Source organism: Copidosoma floridanum, unplaced genomic scaffold, assembly GCF_036245765.1.
Source record: "Copidosoma floridanum isolate Cflo_tuat_1 unplaced genomic scaffold, Cflo_Japanese_pri ptg000023l, whole genome shotgun sequence".
Lineage (NCBI taxonomy): Eukaryota > Metazoa > Arthropoda > Insecta > Hymenoptera > Encyrtidae > Copidosoma > Copidosoma floridanum.
The window spans coordinates 2,725,636-2,750,232 of NW_028321900.1; the positions used below are offsets into that span (position 1 = coordinate 2,725,636).

The 24,597-nt window shown below is 35.2% G+C and overlaps 1 protein-coding gene across 1 annotated transcript; it reads right to left on the reverse strand.

The window, feature by feature from the left end:
- Positions 1-64: 64 nt before the first annotated feature.
- On the reverse strand, positions 65-23,085 carry LOC149374030 (uncharacterized). The gene is made up of 4 exons (XM_089595016.1): positions 23,027-23,085; positions 22,323-22,484; positions 22,058-22,133; positions 65-1,591 (listed from the first exon to the last, which is right to left on the reverse strand). The coding sequence occupies exons 2-4, from the start codon at positions 22,460-22,462 to the stop codon at positions 1,346-1,348; spliced, it is 462 nt and encodes a 153-aa protein (XP_089451142.1). The 5' UTR covers positions 22,463-22,484; positions 23,027-23,085; the 3' UTR covers positions 65-1,345.
- Between the last annotated feature and the right edge of the window lie 1,512 nt (positions 23,086-24,597).

The following is a 24,597-nucleotide window of genomic DNA, read 5'->3' on the forward strand; positions in this document are numbered from 1 at the left end:
CTAATTAAATGTTTTTGTTTTACAGCAACAACAAACGTGTAGTTATGTTGATGTGGTACAATAATTATATGGATTTAAAATGCAATAAAAGCCATTATAATTTCTATTCATATAAGTATTAATATGAGTTATTTATTATAACCATGCTTTAGCTTAAACGGTTACAAAATCTGCAAAACATAATTACTCAATAACAGACTCTCTAGTCAATGTATAATACATGTCGACTAAACAAGCTGATTTCTGTTCACCAAGCCGATTCCGGTGAGTGTTGTGTACATAAGTCCAGTTGGAGAACAAGGACTCTAAAAGTGCTGTTGAGGCTGGCAAGACCATTAATTTGACAACAAACTTTGACAAAAGCGGTAGTTGCGAACCCACCAATTTCCAATATGAAATAACATCGTCGCAGCTTTCTGCATAAAATTTAAAATCATCGTAAGTTAATTTATAAGTTTCGTACTCTTGTTTTATTTGCATATCCATATTTTCAGCTAAAAATTCTTCAGCCACCCATTTTTGCGCATTATCGAGAAGATGACCTCTGTACTTGTTGTGTAGTAAGTTCGCAGCATAAGCAACTGGCCACAGAGCTTTGTCTTTTCTAATAGAGATTATGTGACTGTATTCGTCAGTTGGCAAAGATAATGAGAGCCATGCTTCTGCGGCGTCAGCAATATTATAATAAGGGTGTTGACAATTATTAATGAGAGTACAAATAGGGTCCAAATTATTAATTATTGTAAATAACATGTCTTGAAAATTATTATTTTTAATGTTGTCGATGACGCTTTGAGATATCTCAGATTCATGAGTTTCACAAATACCTACTAAAATGTCTATATTTTTTATTATGCTTAAGCAGCTGTCACGAAGGTAGCAAAATCGTGTATCTGCTAGACTTTTGAGTTTGGTACCTCCTCTACATAGAAGGAGTGATTCCATTGCAGAGTTACTCCTGAAGGTGTTCATAATTTCTCTAATACTTGAAACAAAATTCTCATCTATGAATTATTTCATTAAAAGATTACCACTATGGCTAGAGTACGTCGATTGGATTAAAGATTTTCCATCTGTCGTCTTTGCTTACCTTACACCTCGCACTATTTTAGAATCGTTATCTGTCACAGCAGCATATACATCGGTATTGTATTCTTCTTTAGCTTCTTTGATTGCAGAATTGATAAATTTAGCAAGATTCTCTCCATCTTCTTTTTCTAGTGAAAAATTGTAAAATTTGAAGAATGTCTGAGTAGTATTGATATTTCGAAGTGAGAACACTAAATACTTTTGGTTGGTCGTTTTATTTTTCCATCCGTCCATAATTAACACGCTGTTTGTATTTTCAAGTAAACCTTTTTTTTTCAACTATTTTTTCGTGCAATTGACTTAATATTCTTGTGCTCAATGTTTTTCTACACGGGAGCTTGTAATCAATTTGGCATTTGGTCAAAGCTTTAACAAAATTTAAAAAATGTTTATTTTCAACTTGCTTGAACGGTACGTTCGCCGTGACAAAAAACTTGAGAAGAAGAATGTGCAAGAATTCTTGTTGATCATCATTTTCATCTTTCCATGTGCTAAAATTTTCCTGAAAAAAAAAGTATTTATTTGTATTACTATATAATACGGCTGCAAAAGTTAAGACATATTTCCAAGCTACTCTTGACCAATAACTTTTTTTTTAATTTCATTTATTAATCTGATATACAGCCCGAAATTTACAAAGTTTCAAAAAATTTGATTCATTTTTGTTATTGTTACACACATACCTATCTTTATATATACATAAATATATTTCTTATAATAAATTATGGTTTTAGTGGGGCTGTCTACACCACCCCCCTTCGTACCACAGCCCCCCACCGCTTTAAATTACAGTTAAATAGCCTCACGCAAAACAATCTCAAAACAATAAGTTGTAGGATTACGATTTTGGACTCCAACGGCCATGGTGAAACGTGACGGAGACTTTTAAATGTGATTTTATCATATTGTATTGATTAATTTCTCAAAGCTTATTATATACATATCTTCTATTTATCCACCTTTTTTGTTGAAAAGTCGAAAATTTTGTAGTCCACAAAAAAAATTTAAATTATGTGACTGCCACAGACGGCCATAGTTTGGGTTAAAAAATAAGTTTTTACGTCGTTACAGAAAAACATTTTCGATTTTGTTGTAATACAATTAACTGCAGTGATGTAACATCCAAGAATAAAAATGATTTTTGTGCCATAAATATGTTGTGATGTATAGAAAAATTGTTCAAAAAGCACAAAAAAAATTTAAGGTGAGGAAATTTAAGTTTTCGAAAACTCCATCCCAATTAAAGCCATTTCGGCAAAACAATCAAATCATTTTATGCGTACAGATCCATCGATATTTTCTGTAAGAGATATATAATAAAATGGATATGATGTATGATTTTTAATAAGTTTCATGACACATAATCTCCACAAAGCCTGTAATAAATTGCTTTTTAGGTTTTATTGAAGATTATTTGTAAACAATTTCTCACCAGACTGAAAAAAATAAGTTATAAAAGTATACGTCTGAAAATACAGATTGTGATTTATTTTTGTTGCCATCACTTAAAAAAAACATTAAATCAACTCTACCTTTCTAACTATTATTTTTCATTTTAAAAAATGTGTTAAAAGAAAACATGACCCAACAGATTTTAGTATTATTGATAAATAAAATATGCTATGAGGCGAGCAGCCATCGGTAATTAGAAACCCAATATTTTTTTTAGTATTATAAATCAATAAAATACGCTCTTGGGTGAGTAAGCATCAGCGATTAGAAACTCAACAGTTTTTTAGTATATTTATTAATAAAATGTGCTCTTAAGCGAGCAAGTATCGGCAATTACAAACCCAACAGTTGTTTTAATATTATTGATAAATAAAATATGCTCTTAGGCGAGTAAGTATCGACGATTAAAAACCCAACAGATTTGAGTATTGTTAAAAAATAAAATTTGTCCACAGGTAAGCAAGAATTAGCGATTAGCAATCCAACTGTTATTAAGTACATTAAATTAAAAGAACTTATTCTTAGTTGAGCAAGCATCAGTGATTAGATACCCAACTGATTTTTAAGAAAATATTAAAAAAAAGAAATAAAAAATTAAAAGAAACAAGCCAGGGGGTATAAATGGGTCATGGGACCCACGGTAAGAACGAAGTTCATCAAACACAATTTCTCAGGTAACAAGGGGGTCGTGAGACCCATAGGAAGAACGAAGCTCTATAACAAAAACTTGAAAAACCAATAAAAAAAAAAATTATTTCAGTACTCACGATGGTTGAACTTCGTGAGAACGTCGTCGATAAATACAGTACTCACGAAGTTCAACCATCGTGAGTACTGAACTAATTTTTTTTTTATTAGTTTTTCAAGTTTTTGTTATAGAGCTTCGTTCTTCCTATGGGTCTCACGACCCCCTTGTTACCTGAGAAATTGTGTTTGATGAACTTCGTTCTTACCGCGGGTCCCATGACCCATTTATACCCCCTGGCTTGTTTCTTTTAATTTTTTATTTCTTTTTTTTTATATTTTTTTTATTTTTCATTTAATTGTATTTTTTTATGTCTTTTTTATTTTATATCATTTTTTTTCATTTTTCATTTTATTATTTTTTTTTCTTTGATTTTTTTTTAAATTCATTTTCTTTTTTTTATTTCATTTTTTTTATATTATTTCCTTTTTATTTTTATTTTTTTTTTTTACATTTTGGTCTAAATTGCTTATCAAATTTGAAATAAGCAACCTCAAAAACATTTAAAATCATATGTAACTCTATATATATATATATATATGTATGTAAAAAGAAATTATTAATATAATTATTTAATGACATTTTGCCATTATTTGCTTATCTAATTCGAATTAAGCGGCCTTAAAAACCATGAAAATGATATGTATTTCGTTATATACTTAAATAATGATCCTACATAATTTATTCATGAATTAATTAATTATTAGTATAATTATTTAACCTTTTAACATAATTTGCTTATCAAATTCGAAATAAGCACCCCCAAAAACTATTGATACGTTCTGCAACTCTATTGTATATGTTCATTTCAATAATTTGTTTATTTGTTAAATATTTATCTATAGCAGTAGTTATTAGCTTTTATTGCAACAGCAAGAGCTTAGGTTAAAAAAAAATTGTTCGGTATTTTTTTTTTTTTTTTTTAATTAGGAGATAATATGTAAAAAATGTAAAAACAATTATTCATTTATTGCAAGTACTAAATTAAATATAAGTCAAAAATATTTTTTAATACAAAGGAAAGCTGCTCTGCTAAAATATACTACTTATTAATTTTTTCGAAAAAAAAAAAAAAAACGTTTCATTAGAAAAAATTTTTTTTAAAATAAATTATTTGTTCATTTATGAAATTTATAATGAAAGCAAATAAATGAATATATAGTAAATAAATATTCCCATTAAAAATAAGTTTTGAACCACAGGATAAGTATAACAAACTGAGTTTCTCACATCGGGAGCGCTCGTAGTAGAGTCGGTAAGGGCCTCGGCTAGTGTACAAGAGGTTGGAAATTCACATCTCTTTGGAAACTGTTTTTTTTTTTTTTTTTTTTTTTTGGAAATTGGTTAAAAGAATAAGAAATATAATTTGAAGAAAATTGAAAATGTGTGTAATGTGGTACTGTGGTATAGTTTGATCTGGTGGTATTGTGTTGTGCGGAAAAGACCAAATCGGAAATACGTCACGAGGGGCAGGGAAAGGGGGAAGAATGAAGCAAATAAGCGACTTCCGTTTCATCAAAATCTGTCGTTTTTAAAATTCTAGCCCCCCGAGTCGAGCCATAAAGAACTTCGTTCTAAAAACGCTGTTCATGTGATGAAAATGAATAGTGAATCAATTGTACGTAATATCATGAAGTATAGCACGTATAATATAAGTTTAATTTTATTTATTATGTAACAATTTAAACTGTCTTACAGTTGTAAAAAGTTAGTCTAGAACTGATCTTAAGGGGGTTAGAGCGAAAAACAAATTTCTTACGACAGTCTTCGAAAAATTGTAATGCATTTGTTTTCATTACGTTAACAACATATTGAAATTTCAGGAACCGTAACGTCACAGTTTTTGAGAAAAAAAAATAGCAAACTTAGTATCTTATACACAGGATCTTACTAGAACGTCGTCGCGACATGTACATTTTTACCAACAACTTGGAAAATATTTTTACAATTCTTTCAAAAAACTAGTATGTAGTTGTAAGTAACAATTAAAATAACATATCCAAATTTGAGGAAGCAAGCCGTAACGGTTTAAGAAATACTTTAATTAAAAATTTTACGAAAATGCTGTTGGTATATCTATATACAGCAGATGAGAAATAAAATATGGAGCATAAATTCGATTTTGAAGTATTAATTTTTTATTTTCTCACTTGTTAGTAATCTTCTGCTGTACGATATGGAATAGCTCGCATGATTTATCAAGAATAGTCATAAAATACACTAATTTTTAATTTGAATTAACTTTTGAGACTGATTGTACCGCTCTAACCCCCTAAACCGCACGCGCGAGGTTAGTGTGTGTGTGTTTGTGAGTGATTTTGTTAAGTAAAGTCCAAAATTATGTTTTTTTAGAAAATGACTAGAGATTTACATTTTAAGTGCGGAAAGTATAGGTTGGTTTTTGATTAGTTGAAATTACCGTTTTATTAACAATGAAATAGGAGAAAAAATGCGGTTAAAATGATGGGATTGTTTAAATTGTGTCATATTATTGAAAAAAAAACGCAATACAAGTATGTCGATGTTATTAAATACAAATATGTATGAACTCAAACTTTTTGAAGCTACAAGTACCACTGTATTATTTTTATAAATAAATATATAATCGATAAGGACCATTCGAATGGTATATTCTAATGAAAAAAGCGTTGTATAGATTTTCAAACTTTTAGCCCAAATAATTTTGTAAATCGATGATAATAATACACTTGCATTTATTTTAAATTCATCTACACATAACTACGTCATTCGCACCGCAGTCTGCATACTATTTCTTTGTACAAATTCGAGTCATTTTATCACATCGACCAGTTATTGGATAACATTAAAATACTAAGCGTTTACATCGCATAGATAGCCTGCTTATTTGGGCATGTACATTTTATTAAATAATAATATCTTTAATAGTTAGATGGTTTGCCTAGGAGCCAATTGATTCATGAATTATACTAAAAAATTGTTGAGTTGCTAATCTCCAATACTTGCTTGCGTAAAATTATATTTTATGAACTACCAAACTACCCTAAAAAACATTTAGATTGCTGATCACCAATTGCCTAAGGGAAAATTTTTGTATAAAATATCTCTAAAAAACGGTGAGGTCGCTAATAGCTAATATAAGATCGACCAAAGGTATATGTTATTCTTAAATAATAATAAAATACAGTTAGCTTTTTAATCCATAATGCTTGCTCACCTAAGAACAAACTTTTGTAATAAACAATACTCAAAAATATTTAAGTTGCTAATTGACAATGCTGGCTCCCCTAAGAGCAGATTTTATTTATCAATAATACTAAAATCTGTTGGGTTTCTAATCACCAAAGCTTGCTCGCTTAAGATCATATTTTATTTATTAATAATACTAAAATACTGTTGGCATTCTTATCGCCGATCTTGCTCGCCTAATAGCATGTTTTATTTATGAATTATATTTAAAATCTGTTGGGTTTCTAATCGCCAATTTTTACTCGCCTAAAAGCGTATTTAATTTATTCATAATACTAAAAAACTATTTGGTTTCTAATCGCCTAAAGTTACGTTTTATTAGTAAATAATACTAAAAATCAGTTGGGTTGCAAATAGTATGCATATAGTATCCGCTGTGAGTGTCAAGACAGCCAGCGTTCGAGTCGGGGATTTTTTGCAACGCTGGCTGGATAGCGGATAACTTCCACAATGCCAAGTCTCGAAAACTGTCGAAAAAATATTTATTACAGTTAATGTAATTTCTGTACAGTTGAGCAAGCACTATTAAGAGATGATGTGAATGAACAATCAGCTTGACTACAAAAAATGTGTGAAGTGATTTTAGTGCGTGCGTAACTCATACGCCTGTAACAAAGTCAAGCAAAATAGCTCGATGCGGCTACCACAAGAAAACATGTCACGTCAAATTTAATGTATCTGACAGTCCAAACAACAGAAAAAGGTTAGTTTGCTCGACTTTATTACAGGCGTATGAATTACGCACGCACTAACATCACTTCACACATTTTTTGTAGTCAAGCTGATTTTTCACATCATCTTTTAATAGTGCTTGCTTAAGCGTATAGAAATTACATTAACCGTAATGAATATTTTTTCGAGACTTGGCATTGTTGAAGTTGTCCGCTATCCAACCAGCGTTGCAAAAAATAGCCGACTCAAGCGCTGGCTGTCTTCCCTCTCACAGCGAATACGGATGCCTGAGCAGAAACAGAAGCAGACAGAGAGACAACGTTATGGGTGCATACATGTGTATATATATACGTGTGTGTCTCTCTGTGTGTGGTTGTCGATTGCAACCTAATACATTCATAAATCAGGACCGAGTGGCCCCAGCGCCCTCTGAGGTAAGCTTTCATCATACACTATACATTCCTCATTGGCTCATGACATGTTCAGGTCTTGAAAATATCCGCTTGAGCGCTGCTGGTCTTCATCCTCATAGCGAATACAAAACTTACATTGCAGTGAATGCAGTCTAGTACCACGTCAAGACAACTAATTTTAACCATTTGATTTTTTCAATTTTCTTTTTCACTTTTCGTGTACTACAACACTGGTCATTCTAATTAAAAAAAAAAATTGTTTTATAAACTTGTTTTATTTAACGACACCTGTTGAGAAAAAAAAAATTTTAAATGTTGTTGAGGTAATTGTGAACAAATTTGATCGCAATGCAAAACTTGGGTATATTTCACATTCACTTATTTTGAGTTCAGTTTCGTAGGAAGTTTGTTATGAAAAAACTATAAAACAAACTAGAAAGATAATTAAAAGATTTTTTAAAGTTATTTATCACGAAATCTGGCGAAAACTGAGAACTATGTCTGGTTTAGTCCCTTTACTATACCAAGATTCTTGATGGATTACGAGGTAAAAAAATATTTTGTTTTATTGTCAAGAATTTCTGTCATTAAAATGAATTTATCAAAAAATCAATAATTTCGATGAATTTTCTAAGTTTAAAAAACTTTTCTCTGTTTTTTAATTCATATTTAGGTACGAAAAACTCCTGATCCTTAAGGAGGCCCCTCGTGGTAGTTCCCGAACCTAGACCAGATTAATTTAATAGATTAAAATGTGTTGAATCCGATGGTATAATGATTTATATCGCTTACCCTGAAAAATTTCAAGTATTTTCTAATTTATGTAGCACTGTGACGTACAGTATCTAGAACCTTTGTAAGTTCGCGCCCAAGACTCACCTCTCACGGCGCATGAGCAGCGGATACAGAGTATGATGATCACCTTTCGGCGGCGGGCCAGAGCGTTATCAGCTCTCCCGCCCTCTCTCTCCGATCAGCCTCCGAACCTAACGCCACGCACGCGACTGCTCTCGCCATGAGTCTCTAATAAACGAACATATACTTTTTTCCACGTGTATTCAATCCCCTTACACCCCGAAACTCCACAATTCCCACGTAACAGGAGGTTGTAGATAACCCGACCCCCAATTTTTGGCGCTCGACGTGTGGCGAGTTGTGTACGACAAAGTGATAGAAAATTTTTTTTGGTTTTCTTTCGTCGTCGGGAAGCACCCACAGTGCAGTGTAAGTGGAAATAAAAAGAATTATCGTGAAAAGAAAAGTGAAATAAAAAAAAAAAAGAATTTAAAGAAGAAACAGTGAATAATAACAAGAAAAAAAAAAAAAAAAACACAGTGTTAAGAAGACACACGCGGCGAGACACGTGAGAAACGAGCAGGTGTCAAGTACCAGCGTGGGCGCTCAGCAGCCATCCAGGAGGCCGGCACCGTCAGGAAATAAAACAAGGGAGAGCCAAAACACGAAACTACATCACACCACGCACCCTCTGGTAGCAATATTTTTCTTTGGACACATTGTTTACGGACACGGAAATGCTTTGGATCATACCGCTTACAATACTGTCCAGGTAGATAAAATTTATATAAACGGTAAATAATATTACTGCTGGGCGATAAGTTTTATCAAATTGGCCCATAACAAACAAATACAACCAAACAAAAAAAAAACACAAACAAAAATAACCAAGCGAATAAAACAAAATGCAGTCGGGAAAAATTGATAACGTTGTAGGTGGGGCGGTGGACCGCTTAGCAGACGCGGAGGTCGTAACAGACGACAGTTTATGGTTACAATTTTGCCACGATCCCGAGGCGGTCAAAGAGTTAGAAAAGTCGAACAAAAAAACAAAAGACTTAATTGGAAAAATTTTTAAGGGCATGAAGACGGTCGTACTAAGAGATAAAAAAAAAGAGAGCCTTAAGCAAATAATTGAAGAAAACGAAGCCTCAGGATCATATATAGAGCCCCTGCGTAGTGATGATAGTGGAGAGGAAGGGGATGAGTCAGATAGGGGGCCCGCTAGGAATCAGCTTGGCAATTGGAGAAGGGAGACAGAGTTGCTCCAGAGATGGCCAGAAAGGGAGGGGGGAGAAAATGAAAGAGAATTCCACAACAGAGATAGAAGGAAAGCTAGACCGATGCGGGAGTTCGAAAATTTTAAAAATAACCAGGAGAGGTGGGAGCAAACAACAGGTGGATCTACACACAGATCGCCGCATCACCAGGAGTATGAGAAGAATATAAATTACTCAATTAAAGAATTGAGCACAATAATCCCAACAATACCAATATTTACAGGGGACCCAATAAATTTGTCGGCGTTCACAAGGGTAGTAAGGGCAATAGGCCGACAGGTGGACGACAGAGACGTCCTATATTTTTTGGCAACACTATCCAGCAGGCTAAAAGGTCGAGCGGCAGCACATTTAAATGATAGAATCACACAGTTTGAGTCTATTGAAGAATTTCTCGAGGAGGTTACGGAAAGGTACGGGGCCATCAGTAGCACAGAGACAGTTATGGCAAAAATTAGGTCGGAACGACAAAGGGATAGGGAATCTGTAGAAGAATACTCAGATCGCATGCAAAAGTTGTTTAACAGGGCTATGGGGCTTCAAGAAGCAAACCTTGAAGTTTCTGAAATGTTAAGGCAGGAATTTAAGAAAAATATTCAAAAAGAAGTAGTGACCCAATATATTAGGCCTTAATCCCCCGTACAACCACGAAGTTTCTATGCATAGGCCCATAACGCTAACAAAGGCCATTACATTGGCATTGAAAGTCGAGGATATGATGGCTATGAAATCACATCGAGTAGACAGCAATAAATATGAGAGATGGGAAAAATAATTTAACAAAAAGGAAGATGAGGTAAACAAGTGTAACTATTGTGGCCGAATTGGGCACAAAGCAGAAGAGTGCCGTTCATTGTGGCACGACATAGAAAAGGGCTGCTAGTGAAGAAAGGTCGCGGTGAGGAGACCAGAACACCGTACTATACAAGGTACCAGGATAGGGGTGAAGAAAGAAGAGGTGGAAGATCATATAATGATAGTGGAAGAAGACCCGGAGACTACAGACATAATAATATGGCTCAGGCAGAGAATAAATACAACTACGGCAGATATGGGAGAGATTTTGAAAGAGGGTATGCTTATCGCGAAAACAATAACAACAATAATAATAGTAATAATAGATATTATGAGCCGAATGGCAGAAATTACGGCCAAAGAGAAAGTGGCAGGGATGATAGCCAAAATAATTATGATTGGAAAAGTAACGAGCGTTATGAGCCTAGACACACAAACGGGACACAAGACGCAAGGGAGGCTGAACCTAGACGGGGTGATATCTCTAGCAAACAGAAGCCGAATTTTTAGAACGATGCTCGAAGTACTCCCCCAACATCGAGCATCGGGAAAAAGTGGCTACGTTTTTTAAAGGACTAAAAGTAAACGATGTAAAAATTGGAGAAAAAGAAGAAAAACCAATTCAGTCGGAGGTGTGGGGAAAGGAGGTAAACGAAAACAAAATTAATACTCGTCAACAAATCGAACCAAATTTTTAAAAAAATCTAAAAGATAAAAATATATCAATGGGAAAAGAGGACAAGAAAAAAGTCACGACGGTACTAGTTAATTATGCAGCAGTAGGACGCAGACCGCCAACAGTAACGCTGGAGAGTGAAGATTTCCGAAATAAAAGATCAGATTTCTATGCTGACACGGGTGCTGAGATCTCGATACTAAAAGAAGATTATATAAAAGAAAATTCGCCATTGGATGAGAATGTAAAAGTAAAAATAATTGGAGTAACTCATGGAGAACGTGAAACAAAGGGCACGGTGGACAAAATGATCCATGGTATGAAGTGCACTTTCCATGTAGTCCCGCAGGATTTTCCGATCGAAGTAGACGGAATCCTTGGATGGGATATGTTTAAAAAATACAATGGCGAGGTGGGCGCAAAAACAAATACACTTAGCCTAGGTGGTGTAGAAACCCCACCGAAGACGGCAGAATATTTCGAGATAGCAGCGAGATCCAGGCAGGTTATATATGCGAGAGTCAAAAAAGAATTCGGAAAGATTCAAGTTGGATTTGTGCCACTTCAAGATGTGGGAGAACATGTGCATTTTGGAGACTTTTACGGCACTAATAATAAAGGTAAAATCTATGCGGAATGCGTCAATTTTTCAAACAAAAAAAGGAGAATTACAGTACCGGAAGTGGATCTGATAGAGTGCGAAGAAGTGAAGGAAATGGAAATATCTGGCAACGGGGGGGACGGCGCCAGAGAAGAAGAGACTGCATTTGTAGGCTTGCTCGAGGAAGTCAAATTGGAAGAAAAAGAAATAGAAAAAAAATACAGATTGAGATATAAAAGCGTAGATGGAGATAAAAAAATCGACACGTACGCGGAAAAAGACCGTGATATAAAAAGTGTCGAAGAAAGAATTGAAAAAATTATGACACTGATCGACACTGAGGGCTGTAACGAAGAAGAGTTACAGCACGTAAGAAAATTAATATCGATGAACCCGTTTGTGTTTGGGTTGGACGGAGAACCGTTAAAAACAACTCATTTAATTAAACACAAAATAGAGACTACAACAAATAAGCCAGTAGTGGTCAGAAGATATAGATACCCACCCGCGGTGAAGGAAAACATCAGGAGAGAAATTCAAAAATTGATGGATTTGGATATAATAGAACCGTCAACGTCCCCATATAACTCAAATATATGGATAGTGCCTAAACCGCCAGGACGAAACGGCGAGAAAAGGTGGCGACTGGTCACAGATTTCAAACAGCTGAACGAAATAACTGTTGGAAGCTGTTACCCACTACCCTTTCAAAGCGACATATTGAAGCACTTAGCGGCCGCTAAGTACATCACAGTAGTTGATTTGAAGAGTGGACTCCACCAGATTAAAATTCAAGAAGAGGACGCGCATAAAACTGCATTCTCGGGACCCGACGGGCACTATCAATATAAACGTATGCCAATGGGGTGCTCAGAGTCACCAAATACCCTGAGGGCGATAACGTTAGCTCTAGCCGATCTACAAGGGCGAGAAATTGAAGTATACATGGATGACATCATGGTGTTCGCAGCAACTCTCGAAGAATATGAAAAACGCTTCAAAAAATTGATAGAAAGACTGGCAAAAGCAAACATGACCATAGAGCCAAAAAAATGTCAATTTTTGAAGAAGGAAGCAAAAGTCCTTGGTCACGTGGTTGGAAATGGTAAGATAAAGATGGACCCGAAGAAGATCGAAGCCGCAAAAGAATATCCAAGACCGACAAATTCAAGGAAAATTAAGCAGTTTCTTGGATTCGCGGGATATTACAGGAAATTCATAAAAGATTATGCAAAGATAGCGCGACCACTCTCTACAATGACAAAGAAGAATACGGAGTTTAAATGGGGCGAAAAAGAGGAAGAGGCTTTTAAAAAACTAGTGGATGCGCTATGTTCGGAACCTGTATTAACAGCACCGGACTTAAGTAAACCGTTCATTGTTACAACAGATGCGTCGGATTATGCCATCGGAGCAATCCTTAGTCAGGGAGAGATAGGTAAGGATAGACCATGTGAATATGCGTCACGGTGCCTCAAGGGTAGTGAACTTAGATATCCAACGTACGATAAGGAGTTGCTAGCAGTAGTTTTTGCAAAGGAACAGTTTAGACCTGATCTGTATGGCAGGAAGTTCACGGTGGTTACGGATCACGAGCCGTTGAAACATTTTAACACGTCCAAAAAACCCGACATTCAGTTCAACAGATTAAAGGCAGAGTTGCGTGGTTACGATTTCGATATAATTTATGGCCCCGGTATCTCAAACAACGCACCAGATGCTCTTTCAAGAAATCCAGTCGTAAAAGAGGGCGAAAAGAACCCAGTACTACCACGAATAGAACTGTATCAAATGGCAGATGAACAAGAGAAGGAAGAGGGTGTAGTAAGTGATGGCCCACCAGCGCGTATGTTCAAAATTAGGGCAAAATCAAAAATACGGATCGACGGTAAGTTAAAGAAGGTAGTAGTGGAATCAGACTTAGATTCATCACATAAAAAAGCCAGGAAGAAAAAGACTGAAGTGGAATTGTGTTCGGAAGAAGAAGTTGAGGAAAACCAACAAACTGAAGAGAAAATCTTATCGCAGGGGCCACTAAAGAATAAATTAGAGCACATGAAGAAAGAGAAGGGCTGGATAAAAGGGGTACAAAAAACGAGCACACCTTATGTCGTCATAGACCACCAAACAAGGCAAAAGCAAAGGAAGAAAAGACAAAGGCAGCTCGACACTCTAAACAGAATTAGACAGAATTTTTCTGTCACTCCTGTAAAAAACACACAGACTGAAGAAAATATAATAGTGAATTGGGAAAAAAGACCAGAAATTAAACACAATAATTTGGAGGAAATTGAAATAGGCTTGAACGGATCAGAGCATGGGAAAGAGAGAGACGACAGTAGGGAGAGAAGCTCAAAAAGTCGTAGCACTTCGGAGGATCGAACGTCCGGGGAAGAAAAAAAATCAGAAGGAGTTCAAAAAGAACATATGTGTGCACTACGTAAATGGAGATGGACCTCCAATGTGTCATCACTACACAGGAATAAAAAGAGATGAATATGAGCACATGCGGTATGAGCCGGAGCACTATCAGGCACTCTGCGAAAAAGGACAAAAACGCTATAAATCAATGGATGAATTATACAAAAATTCAAGTGATGAAGACAGTAAGATAGTACGAGGGACGAGACGAGCAACATTGAGGAAAAGGAATGAAAACAAGTTCCCATATACGAGACAGAAAATCAAGGGTAGAGTTAATAAGAAAACAAAGGAAGACAACAAAACAGATCACGAGACGAGTGATGAGTCAGATTCTGGATCAAAAGAAAAACGAATACCAAAGAAGCGCGATCCGCCACCACCTCCACCGGAACCACCGGATGAGCCTAGCCCAATAGTGGAACAAGAAACACCAAAAATATCAGATGACGACGTAAACAATGAAAGTCACGAAAAAGAAGTTAGCGATAATGAAAATGGAAAGGAGTTAATTAATGCGAACATGATGGCAGGTGATAATGCCGAAAGCACAGATGATGGCGAAATCAATATAAGTATACCAGGTTTAGATAGGTACAGAGCTTGCCGGACACGACTACCAGTACAAAAACCACCCTGGAAGCCAGAGGAAGATAAGGATATACCACCATTCCAAAGGCTTAAGAAAATAAATGAACACCCATTTAGATACATTGACAACTTAGCCTTCTGTACAATAACAGAAAATATGCCGGAGACAGAAGCCATAGACGCGCTTCACGAGAGAGGTTATATAAATCCAACAACCATGAATAAAGAAAATAGGAGGGTTGGAGAGGTCTTCCTATCTAGAGCAAGAAAAGTATCAGTAATGCAGTTATACGTGAAAGAGCACTTTGACAGTGCGGGATTAAAATCGGATATTAAGAAATGCATATCGTCTTTAAAACAGCTCATGTTGTTTAACAAGTTGACGTCAGTAGGTATTATACGAGATCTAGCAATACTAAGCGTATCACAGTGGGACTATTTCACAGAGCAATTTGAAAACACCTTCGAAAACACAAAAATATCGGCAGTGTTGTACTTGAATAATTTAGTAGTTCCACCTGTGGAGCAACGATTTGATGTACTCAAAGAATACCACGAGTCACCGGTAGGAGGCCACAGAGGTATGAACCAGACTTACAACAAAATTGCGAAAGACTATTACTGGCGAAATATACGACAGGACGTACGTCAGTTCGTGTTAGGTTGTGAATCATGCCAATCTAAAAAACTTGTTAGAGTAAGAACAAAACAGGCTCTAGTCGTAACAGATACACCAGCTAGGCCATTTGAAAAAATATCAATTGATTTTTATGGCCCGATAAACAAACCATCGGCTCATGGCAATAGTCACATATTGTCAATTTAGGACTGGCTCACGAAATATATAATTCTTGTACCAGTAAAGAGAGCGACGGCGTTAGAAACAGCAAAAGCACTTTTAAACAGAGTAATTGCATACTTTGGCGCCCCAGAGAAAATGCTGTCAGACAGAGGGGCACATTTCCAAAACAAACTGTTGGAAGAGTTCGCAAGGGTATTTAAAATAGACAAAATGGGAACAACAGCCTTCCATCCACAGAGTAACGGCGCAATAGAACGAATGCATCATACATTAACGGAATATTTAAAGTCGTACGTAAATGAAGATGACTTTTGGGACGATCATTTGGGCATGTGCATGTGCGCTTACAATTCGACAAAACACTCAGCAACGGGGATAGCGCCTCAAGAAGTATTGCTGGGCTACCCAGCCAGAATTCCATCTAGCTTCAAGAAAACAATGAATGAACAAACGTATGATGAATATGTAGAAGACGTAATAAAAACAATGACGCGGCTAAGGACAATAGCAGCCATGAATCAAGTTCAAGCTAAGTACAGGTCTAAATATTATTACGACAAAAAATTGAACACAAGATTTTTCATGGAAGGGGAAATGGTCTATGTTCTTAAAGAGCCGAGAAAGAAATATGAGGATCACTACGAAGGACCATACGAAATCGTAGGAATAAATTACAAAAACCACAATATAAAACTGAAACGTGGCAATGAAACAAGAATTACACACGTAGACAAAATCAAGAAAGCATGCGTTATAAAAACCCAATTATTAGATAATAGGGAACTCGGGGAATAAAACAGGATAACAAAAACAAATCGCATCAGAGTAAGAAGCAAAAAAAAAAAAAAAAAAACGAGATATCAGAAACAACAAGACCAAAGTAGTATACTTCTCTCGTAAGCGTGGCCTTCGGACGACTTACGAGATCAGCAATCAAAACGGTATGGACAAAAAAATACAAATCTTATGTTTCAGGGCTGGAACCATGCCGGTGACACAGCAACCTGGAGAGATAGAGGAAATTAAAAGAAACCCTGGAATATTGGTAGAGAGCTTGGGCCCAGTCCAAGCAGTCGCATCAACTTGGAAAATGATATGGTATGTAGATTGGAATGACGTTGTCGAGGAGGTAAATTCGTTTTTAGACGCGAAAAAGCAAGCAAAATGGAAGTGCAGGGTGACGATAAAAAAGAAACACGAATGTATAGAACAAGTAGAGTACACGGCAGGAAAAGTCCTAAGGGCCTTGGATAGGGTAAAAGAGGCATAAAGAACAGTAGTAGGCCAAAAGATCGATGATCAAAGCAAGACGGTGCAGGCGCTGCAGGGGGGTGTGACTGACGCGGAAAAAGAGAAAATACAAAAGCTAGTAGAGGCGATCCCGACTAACACAATGGAAACAACTAAGTACTTAACGGAACAAATTAGAGTCATAACATATGGAAACCATGAAGAATACCTTCAAGATATAAAAACGTTTAAAGATAAAGCTGGAAGAATAACGGAGGAAGGTTTAAAAATTTTTGCAGAGTACTTCGGCAATTATGACAGAGTTACAGAAATGGTGGGCGAATTTGAGAACTTAGCCGAGAAACTCTTAACAAAATTTGGAACAACGGTGGACATAATATACTTGGCGAGTCGGGGAACGACACATATACCAGATGCGGCATTGAGAGCGATTTTGGAAGCAAAAATTTTGGCAGAGCAGCTGAGACCAGATCTACAGTTCCCAGTAAGCGAAAATATAACTACAGAAGAAGAAATTGGAGAAATCTCAGAAATAACGACCATGGCATTTAACGACAGAATAATATATTACATACGGATACCACTGGTTACGAAAGAAAAATTGGACCTTCTTAGGATATCATCATTGCCAGTGGAACAAAAAGGCTTAAATACTACGGATTTAGTGGCATATTTACAGCCAACATACGAATACATAGCGAGCAGTGTTAGTGAGAAAAGATTTACGCCAATCCCGCAAGAGGTGATAAGACTATGTAAAAGACTAGGAAAAACACGAATATGCACACAAATGGAGCCAACACAGGAAGTCGAAGAGGACCACCCCTGTGAGTTTCGTATCATATTGGGGATTGCAGTGAAGAAACCAGAAGAATGTCCGATAATATTAGCCAAGTTAAAGGGCACATTTTGGACACGTCTCCATGCTAAAAACCAACATGCCTTTACCACCACGAGAAAGGACAAAGTCCACATACAGTGTGAACACACCGAACACAAGACACTGAAGGTGGTGGATTCTGGAGTAGTCAGCTTAGCAAGGGACTGTATAGCTCAAGCATCGGATACAAGACTGGATCCAGGACAAGAGGAAGGTGAAAATCGCATAATGAAGCTTGAAAGCGCAAGTCTAAACTTGAAGGATATACTACAAAAGGTGAAAGGAACTGAAGGAGGTATGTTATTGGAATTAATGGAAGCAGTGATAAAAAGAGACGGACTACAGGAACTCGATAACCAGGAGCACGGACTTGACGATAGGATAAAAACAGGTACTAAGCTAGCGGATATACTCCAACGGGCACACGAGTTAGTACAAACAAAGGAGGAATTCTCAAATTGGAAGGAATACGCATTGTTGGCAACGGAAATAGCACTAGGAGTGGCAGCCGGATCTTTTGGATTTTTAAAATGGGGGGGTCCAATAATACTTAAAGGTTTGAGAATGATTACAGGCGGACGGGAGAGGAACCGCGGAAACACCAACTCAGTACTACAAGACTTGTCAACCCAGAGGGCCATGGTTAAGGTGGTTCTTCACCTAACCCATTTACTTAAACTTACAGGGAAATTTGGAGGGATTGTTATTAAAGTTATAAGGCATCTTTCTTTAAAATTTCAAGTCCCTTTATCAGGCAAATTTTTGAAAACAAGTCAGTCAAAAAATGCACTTTTAACATGTGTTCTTATGTAGGTTACTTTTCCATACTACGATATCATGTAATATCTCGTAAAGTAGACTTAAGATCGTAATAGAAAAAGTTTGTAGTGAAAGAAGAACTTTTCAGCTTTCTAATAATATAACAAAAGTTTGGGCTAATCAGGGAAATAGTATACGATATTTAATCGTAAACGAAATGTCTGCCGTGTAAACTGCGGCAACGTCTGCTTGAGTAGGAGCGTACATGCCATTTTCAGAACCTTGCGTCAAAAAAAAATTTTTTTACAACTCTTACTCTGACTTTATTAGCTTGTTTATTTGTATGTAAATGCAATGATATTATAGTCAAGTGCCAGTACAACATATTTTATGTTGCAAATAATGCGCTAATCGAAAATTAGAAAATCACAGGGTCCCGTGTCGCTTTGATACGGCACCATCGTGAAGAACCACCTTAATGCACGAGAGGTACAAGTGCTACTGGGCAAACGGGTAGGATCAGAAGGCAGAAGACTACCAGCTCAGTTAACAACCAATCCGCGATGATTATTGAGACTGACGATGTAATAAAAAGGGTTATACATAAGATGTGTACAGATTAAAAAAAATAATAATAAAAAAAAAACAAATTAATAAAAAAAAATAAAAAATATTAAGAATAATTAAATAAATAGTAACGATACAAAGAATATAATTATACAAAAATAATGTAAAGAGAGCAGCGCAAACAAGAACAATTATCTATACACAAATAATTCACAGACAACATAACACAAATATACTCGCACACACAAACCAGTATGGCCATCGAGGACGATGACCGCGTGGCCTCGGACGTGTGACGTACAGTATCTAGAACCTTTGTAAGTTCGCGCCCAAGACTCACCTCTCACGGCGCATGAGCAGCGGATACAGAGTATGATGATCACCTTTCGGCGGCGGGCCAGAGCGTTATCAGCTCTCCCGCCCTCTCTCTCCGATCAGCCTCCGAACCTAACGCTACGCACGCGACTGCTCTCGCCTTGAGACTCTAATAAACGAACATATACTTTCTTCCACGTGTATTCAATCCCCTTACACCCCGAAACTCTACAATTTCCACGTAACAGCACTTTCTAACACGTATTATTATAGCACAGCTCGCAGACACGATGAAAGTAACCTAATAACTCGAATAAACCAACAGTTCCCGTAATAACAGTGCACACGTTTTGTAGAAAAAACCCCTTCTTTGAAATGACGCCTATCAAAGGAAGTGTTACCCTGGAAAATTTCGAGATATTCTTTTGAAAATTCATCGAGTCATTTTATTTCCACAGGTGTGCCGATATTCCCTTGCGCCAGTGATGCCAACTATACCTGAGTTTACGAGCAAATTTGTGACCTACGACCTACGACGTGGGTTGGCATCTCTTAACAAGAGAGCCTTTTAAGGAGGCTTTCTTCCCCTAGTGTCGCCAAATGAGATATATGTCATTAAGTAGTTTAGATCATGCCGAATCTAACGGTGCCATTATTTATACCCTTCATCGAACAAAATCTGGAGAAATTAACGCTTGAAGTTCGCTTTTTTGATAATAGCGGTTATGGCAGACATAGTAAAAATAACGATCTGCAACCTCAATCGAAAGTGTCGGGTATTGCGAGTATACCCCAGGAAAAAATAATTCATAAGAACTTATATAAGATCTTAGGTAAGATCTTATGTCAATTCTTATATACGAACTTATCAAAGATCTTTTTTAAGAACTTACAATTGATTATCGACCAAGAACTGACATAAGATCTTATGTCAGTCCTTATAGAAAAAAAAAACTTAATAAAAATTAAATACAAAAAAAATCTAAAAATGAGATTTTTACATGGTATAACCGTCCTCGACGTCGTTACCATCCGTATGATAACACCAAAAATGGAGTTTTGAAGTATTTTTAATGCATTTTTGAATTACTTGTAAATTATATTTATTTATTCTTTTAAAAATTTATGGAAAGTTACCCCATTATTGCTGTTATCATACGGATGGTAACACGTAGAAGGCTGATACCGTGTAAAAATCTTATTTTTAGATTTTTTTCTAAAATTTTTATTAAGTTTTTTTTTCTATAAGGACTGACATAAGATTTTATGTAAGTTCTTATGTCAGTTCTTGGTCGATAATCAACTGTAAATTCTTAAAAAAGATCTTATATAAGAATTGACATAAGATCTTATCTAAGATCTTATATAAGTTGTTATGAATTATTTTTTCCTGGGACACGTATTGTAGATTTTAACTTCATCTTTCAAATGCCGTCGTGAGAAATATGGCTAAACTGAAATAATTGCAAAAAAAGACATACGTCAGCTTATTTTTTCTGCTACGTACTCTGCTAAGCACTGACTCTACTACGTGTCTATATATTTATGTTGGTATCCGTACCAACTACTTAATTTTTTTTTTCATCTTAATTTCGGTTGGCACCCCTACACGAGGGAGCCTCCTTAAACCCTTGTTTCTAAGAATAAATCGTCCACTTGGAAAGTTTCGTTTGATCAGATTACTTAAAATGAGATATAATATTTAAAAATAAAGTTTTGCTACATTATTTCGGAGTTAAGACAACAAAAGTCACAACTGTAATTCTTGGATGTATATTATTATAACTTTTTTCTTTCTAGTCATATGCAAGTTTTTTTATAAGTACTTTACAAGAAAACCTAAAAATAGTCCGTTTAATTTTTTTTTTTTGGGTTGATATGTTGTAAATCTCGGTAAAAAACACATACTATGTATATTTTATCATACCTTATCGTAATAAAAATATGAATGGATTGAATGGTTAAAAAAAAGATTTGACTATTTGGCTAAATTGCTTGGATTAAAATAGAGTTTTTAAAAAATCAATGAATTCTTTATATTTCCTAACCTAACACATTAATTGTGTTCTCTCTAAACAAGTATCTTTTATTCTTTAACATACGGTCTTTATGCTGGAAAAAACATTAATCTCCAATGGTCTGTTTAATAACGTGATAAATTGTTTTATAACAAAATCGAGAATCTCTTAACTGACATGTCAGTTCTCATATAAAAACTAGTATACAAACTTTCATAAGAACATATAATTAATTATCGACCAAGAACTGATTTAATAATTTACATAAATTCTTATACCTGTTCTTTTTAATAAAAAAAAATTAATTGAAAATTATTTTATAAGAAAAATAAAAAATGAGATTATGTAAAAGTGAAACAGCCACCATCTATCTATGATACCTTATACGGCTGTTTTACTGTGTAGTAATCACGTTTGTTTACTGAATTTATTAACTGAAGTCTTATAGACATGGTTTGTGTTTTTCAAAAGAAAAATAAGTTGAACTAAAAAATTTGTTACACTTGGATGTTATTAATAAAAGCTATTTTTTATTAATGCCTAATTTTTAAGTGCAAAAAATATATACATATTGTGCAGTGGTCAGATTGATTAAAAGTAAAAAAAAAGTGAACTAAAAATATTCCAAGAAGTATTCTATAATTAGGTAAGACAACACCTATAAAATGGTGATTTATAATTAATGATGATTTGAAAAAAAGCCTCACCTGATCTACATCCTTTGAAACGTTCAAGTCATTATCTTGGTAATCTCTCTGATTCTCAACATCAAGACATTTTATCCTTAAAAATAGTATAATAGAAAATTATATTTAAATCATAAACAAAATATTTATAATAATAGATTCCAACTCTTAATATTATTGATGTTTTATTGGCATCCAAAATATGATTTTTTTTTCAAATATTGGAAGAACAGAATTTTATAGTAATGGTTTAATACGGTATACCCAACCAAACTGGACATAGTACCTGTGTTCCCTGAAACGATTATGAGAAACTGTCTGAAATATTTTTTTGCAATTGATACACATTGCAGCCTCGATATTTTGTGTTATGTCGTTGCGCAGTTTTGTAAATCCAGACCAATCAATTCTGGTTTGTCGAAACATGCTGTACAATAAAATCAACAATCTGAAAAAATACATTACTATGTGATGACATAATATGAGTGACAAATATTAATTAATTTTAATTTATTAATCCATTTGCTAATATTTTTGAGAAATCATTTAAGTTCAACTGTTTACATTACTATTGCTCTGAAAAAATATGATACCTACATGGCCATTAAAGAATTTTGCTGAGTGTTAAAAATGGCAATTAATTATCCACTTTCAGAAACTCTATATTTTCACATAAACCTTATATTTATCTTGCAGTACTACTGTACTATTAAAAATTAAATGGTAGTAGTCATATAAATAAACAGAATTATAAGCAGTGTACTTAAGTAATAAAAATATATAAGTCAATATGAGACAGAATTTCAAGTATAAATACATGCAAACTTAATTTTGTTTTTAAAACATGTTATACAGAGGTTAACTGTATAATTGTCTAAATTATAAATTGAATAAACTACATCCACAGTGTGTTCTTATCCTTTTAACAGTTTATTTGAAAATATATCAGTCTAGAATTTCAATTCTATTATTTTGGATGGAGAAACTAACCTTTTGTTATAACTTATCAATTACTATCTTTATAAAACACTTATTCCCAGAGATATTGGATGTAATTATATATCGAAATACATCAATAAATCACAATGAAACACTCTTCTCTGAGTATATTATGAATGATAAATAACGAATGTTATGAAAACAATACATAAGTATGTCTAATTAGTGATAAAAATTATTACAGAAAACACTTTATATCTTGTAATCTTGTGCTAAAGTAAAGTGTAAACAACTTTTTATACTGCTGGCTGGTACACAGAAGGTAATACATAGTATGCACACATACGTATAGTTATATGTGCCCACCAAGCAAGTACACCTCGACTATAGGTGTACTCATCCATAGGTGTACACCTTAACATTGAGGTGTAGGTGTAGTACACCTCTGCAGAGTGCATTGCCATGCCTGCCCTGGGGTCTGATCGGGGCATTCGATATCTCGCTTTAGTAAGGAGTTTTTTCGATAATTCCTCAACTACGTATGCGCCCCACCTGAAAAAAAATGTCGGAATTCTATGTAGAATTACTTCTGTAAAACTTTCAGGAAAGCCATATGGCATTACACATGGTTTTACATGTGGCATTACATAAAGGGTAATAGCTTAGTGATACCATACGTAATTCCATATGAAAAAACACATGGAATTACTAATTTGAAAAAAAAAATTTCTATCATCTACTTTCTATCACATGGAACCGCGTAAAGCGTTAAGCATTTCGCGTATCGCCTAAAATTATAGGATCAGGGAAAGTTAGGTAAGGTACGCTTTACGCGAAACAATTGGTCATCGCGCACATGGGAGTAAAAAATACGCGCATAAGTGTTTTCAAACCAATTACAGCGAGTATTTCGTTCGCTTTGCACATGCTGTCTCGCTCGCACTCATGGCACAAATAAAGTTACGCCCGTATTTTTGTACCCATGTGCTTGATGACAAATTTTTTCGCGTATAGCGTAAATAAAGTATGCAACCTGTAAACACAGTCAGCAGCTAGTGTCAACAACAAAAATTACAGTATCAATTGTATAATTAATCGAATTTCTGACATGGATGAAAAATAAATCGTAAGAATTTTGGGCAAATTGTGGAAAATCCATATGACCTATGCAATGACCCCATATCGCAAAGAAAAAGTGAGAAGTGTAATAATTAAGCTGTACGAAATGTATTAATGGCTCTCAAATAAAAAGAAAAAAAGAAGCATACACCTGAAAACTTTTTTTTTGACATGTACGCAGGTTAGAATTCACTTGCGTTGAGAACTTCGAAAGCTTTTTTTGTTGACAAGACAGCAGATTGGTCAACTTCGCTATATCCGTCACACTAACGCGATACGCGAGGCTTTTACGCATTTTCTATGTGACCACAAAGTGGCGTATACCTAACCTTCCTTACTTTTACGCGGTACGCGATACGCTTTACTTTTTACACGGTTCCATGTGCCCGAGCTCTTAGTTTACTTGACCCCTACCGTTGTCGATGTGCGAGAAAGATAGATACTCACGCTCAATACTGATTCTCTTTCTACTCGTGCTTCAGTGGCGTACACAGGAATGAGCA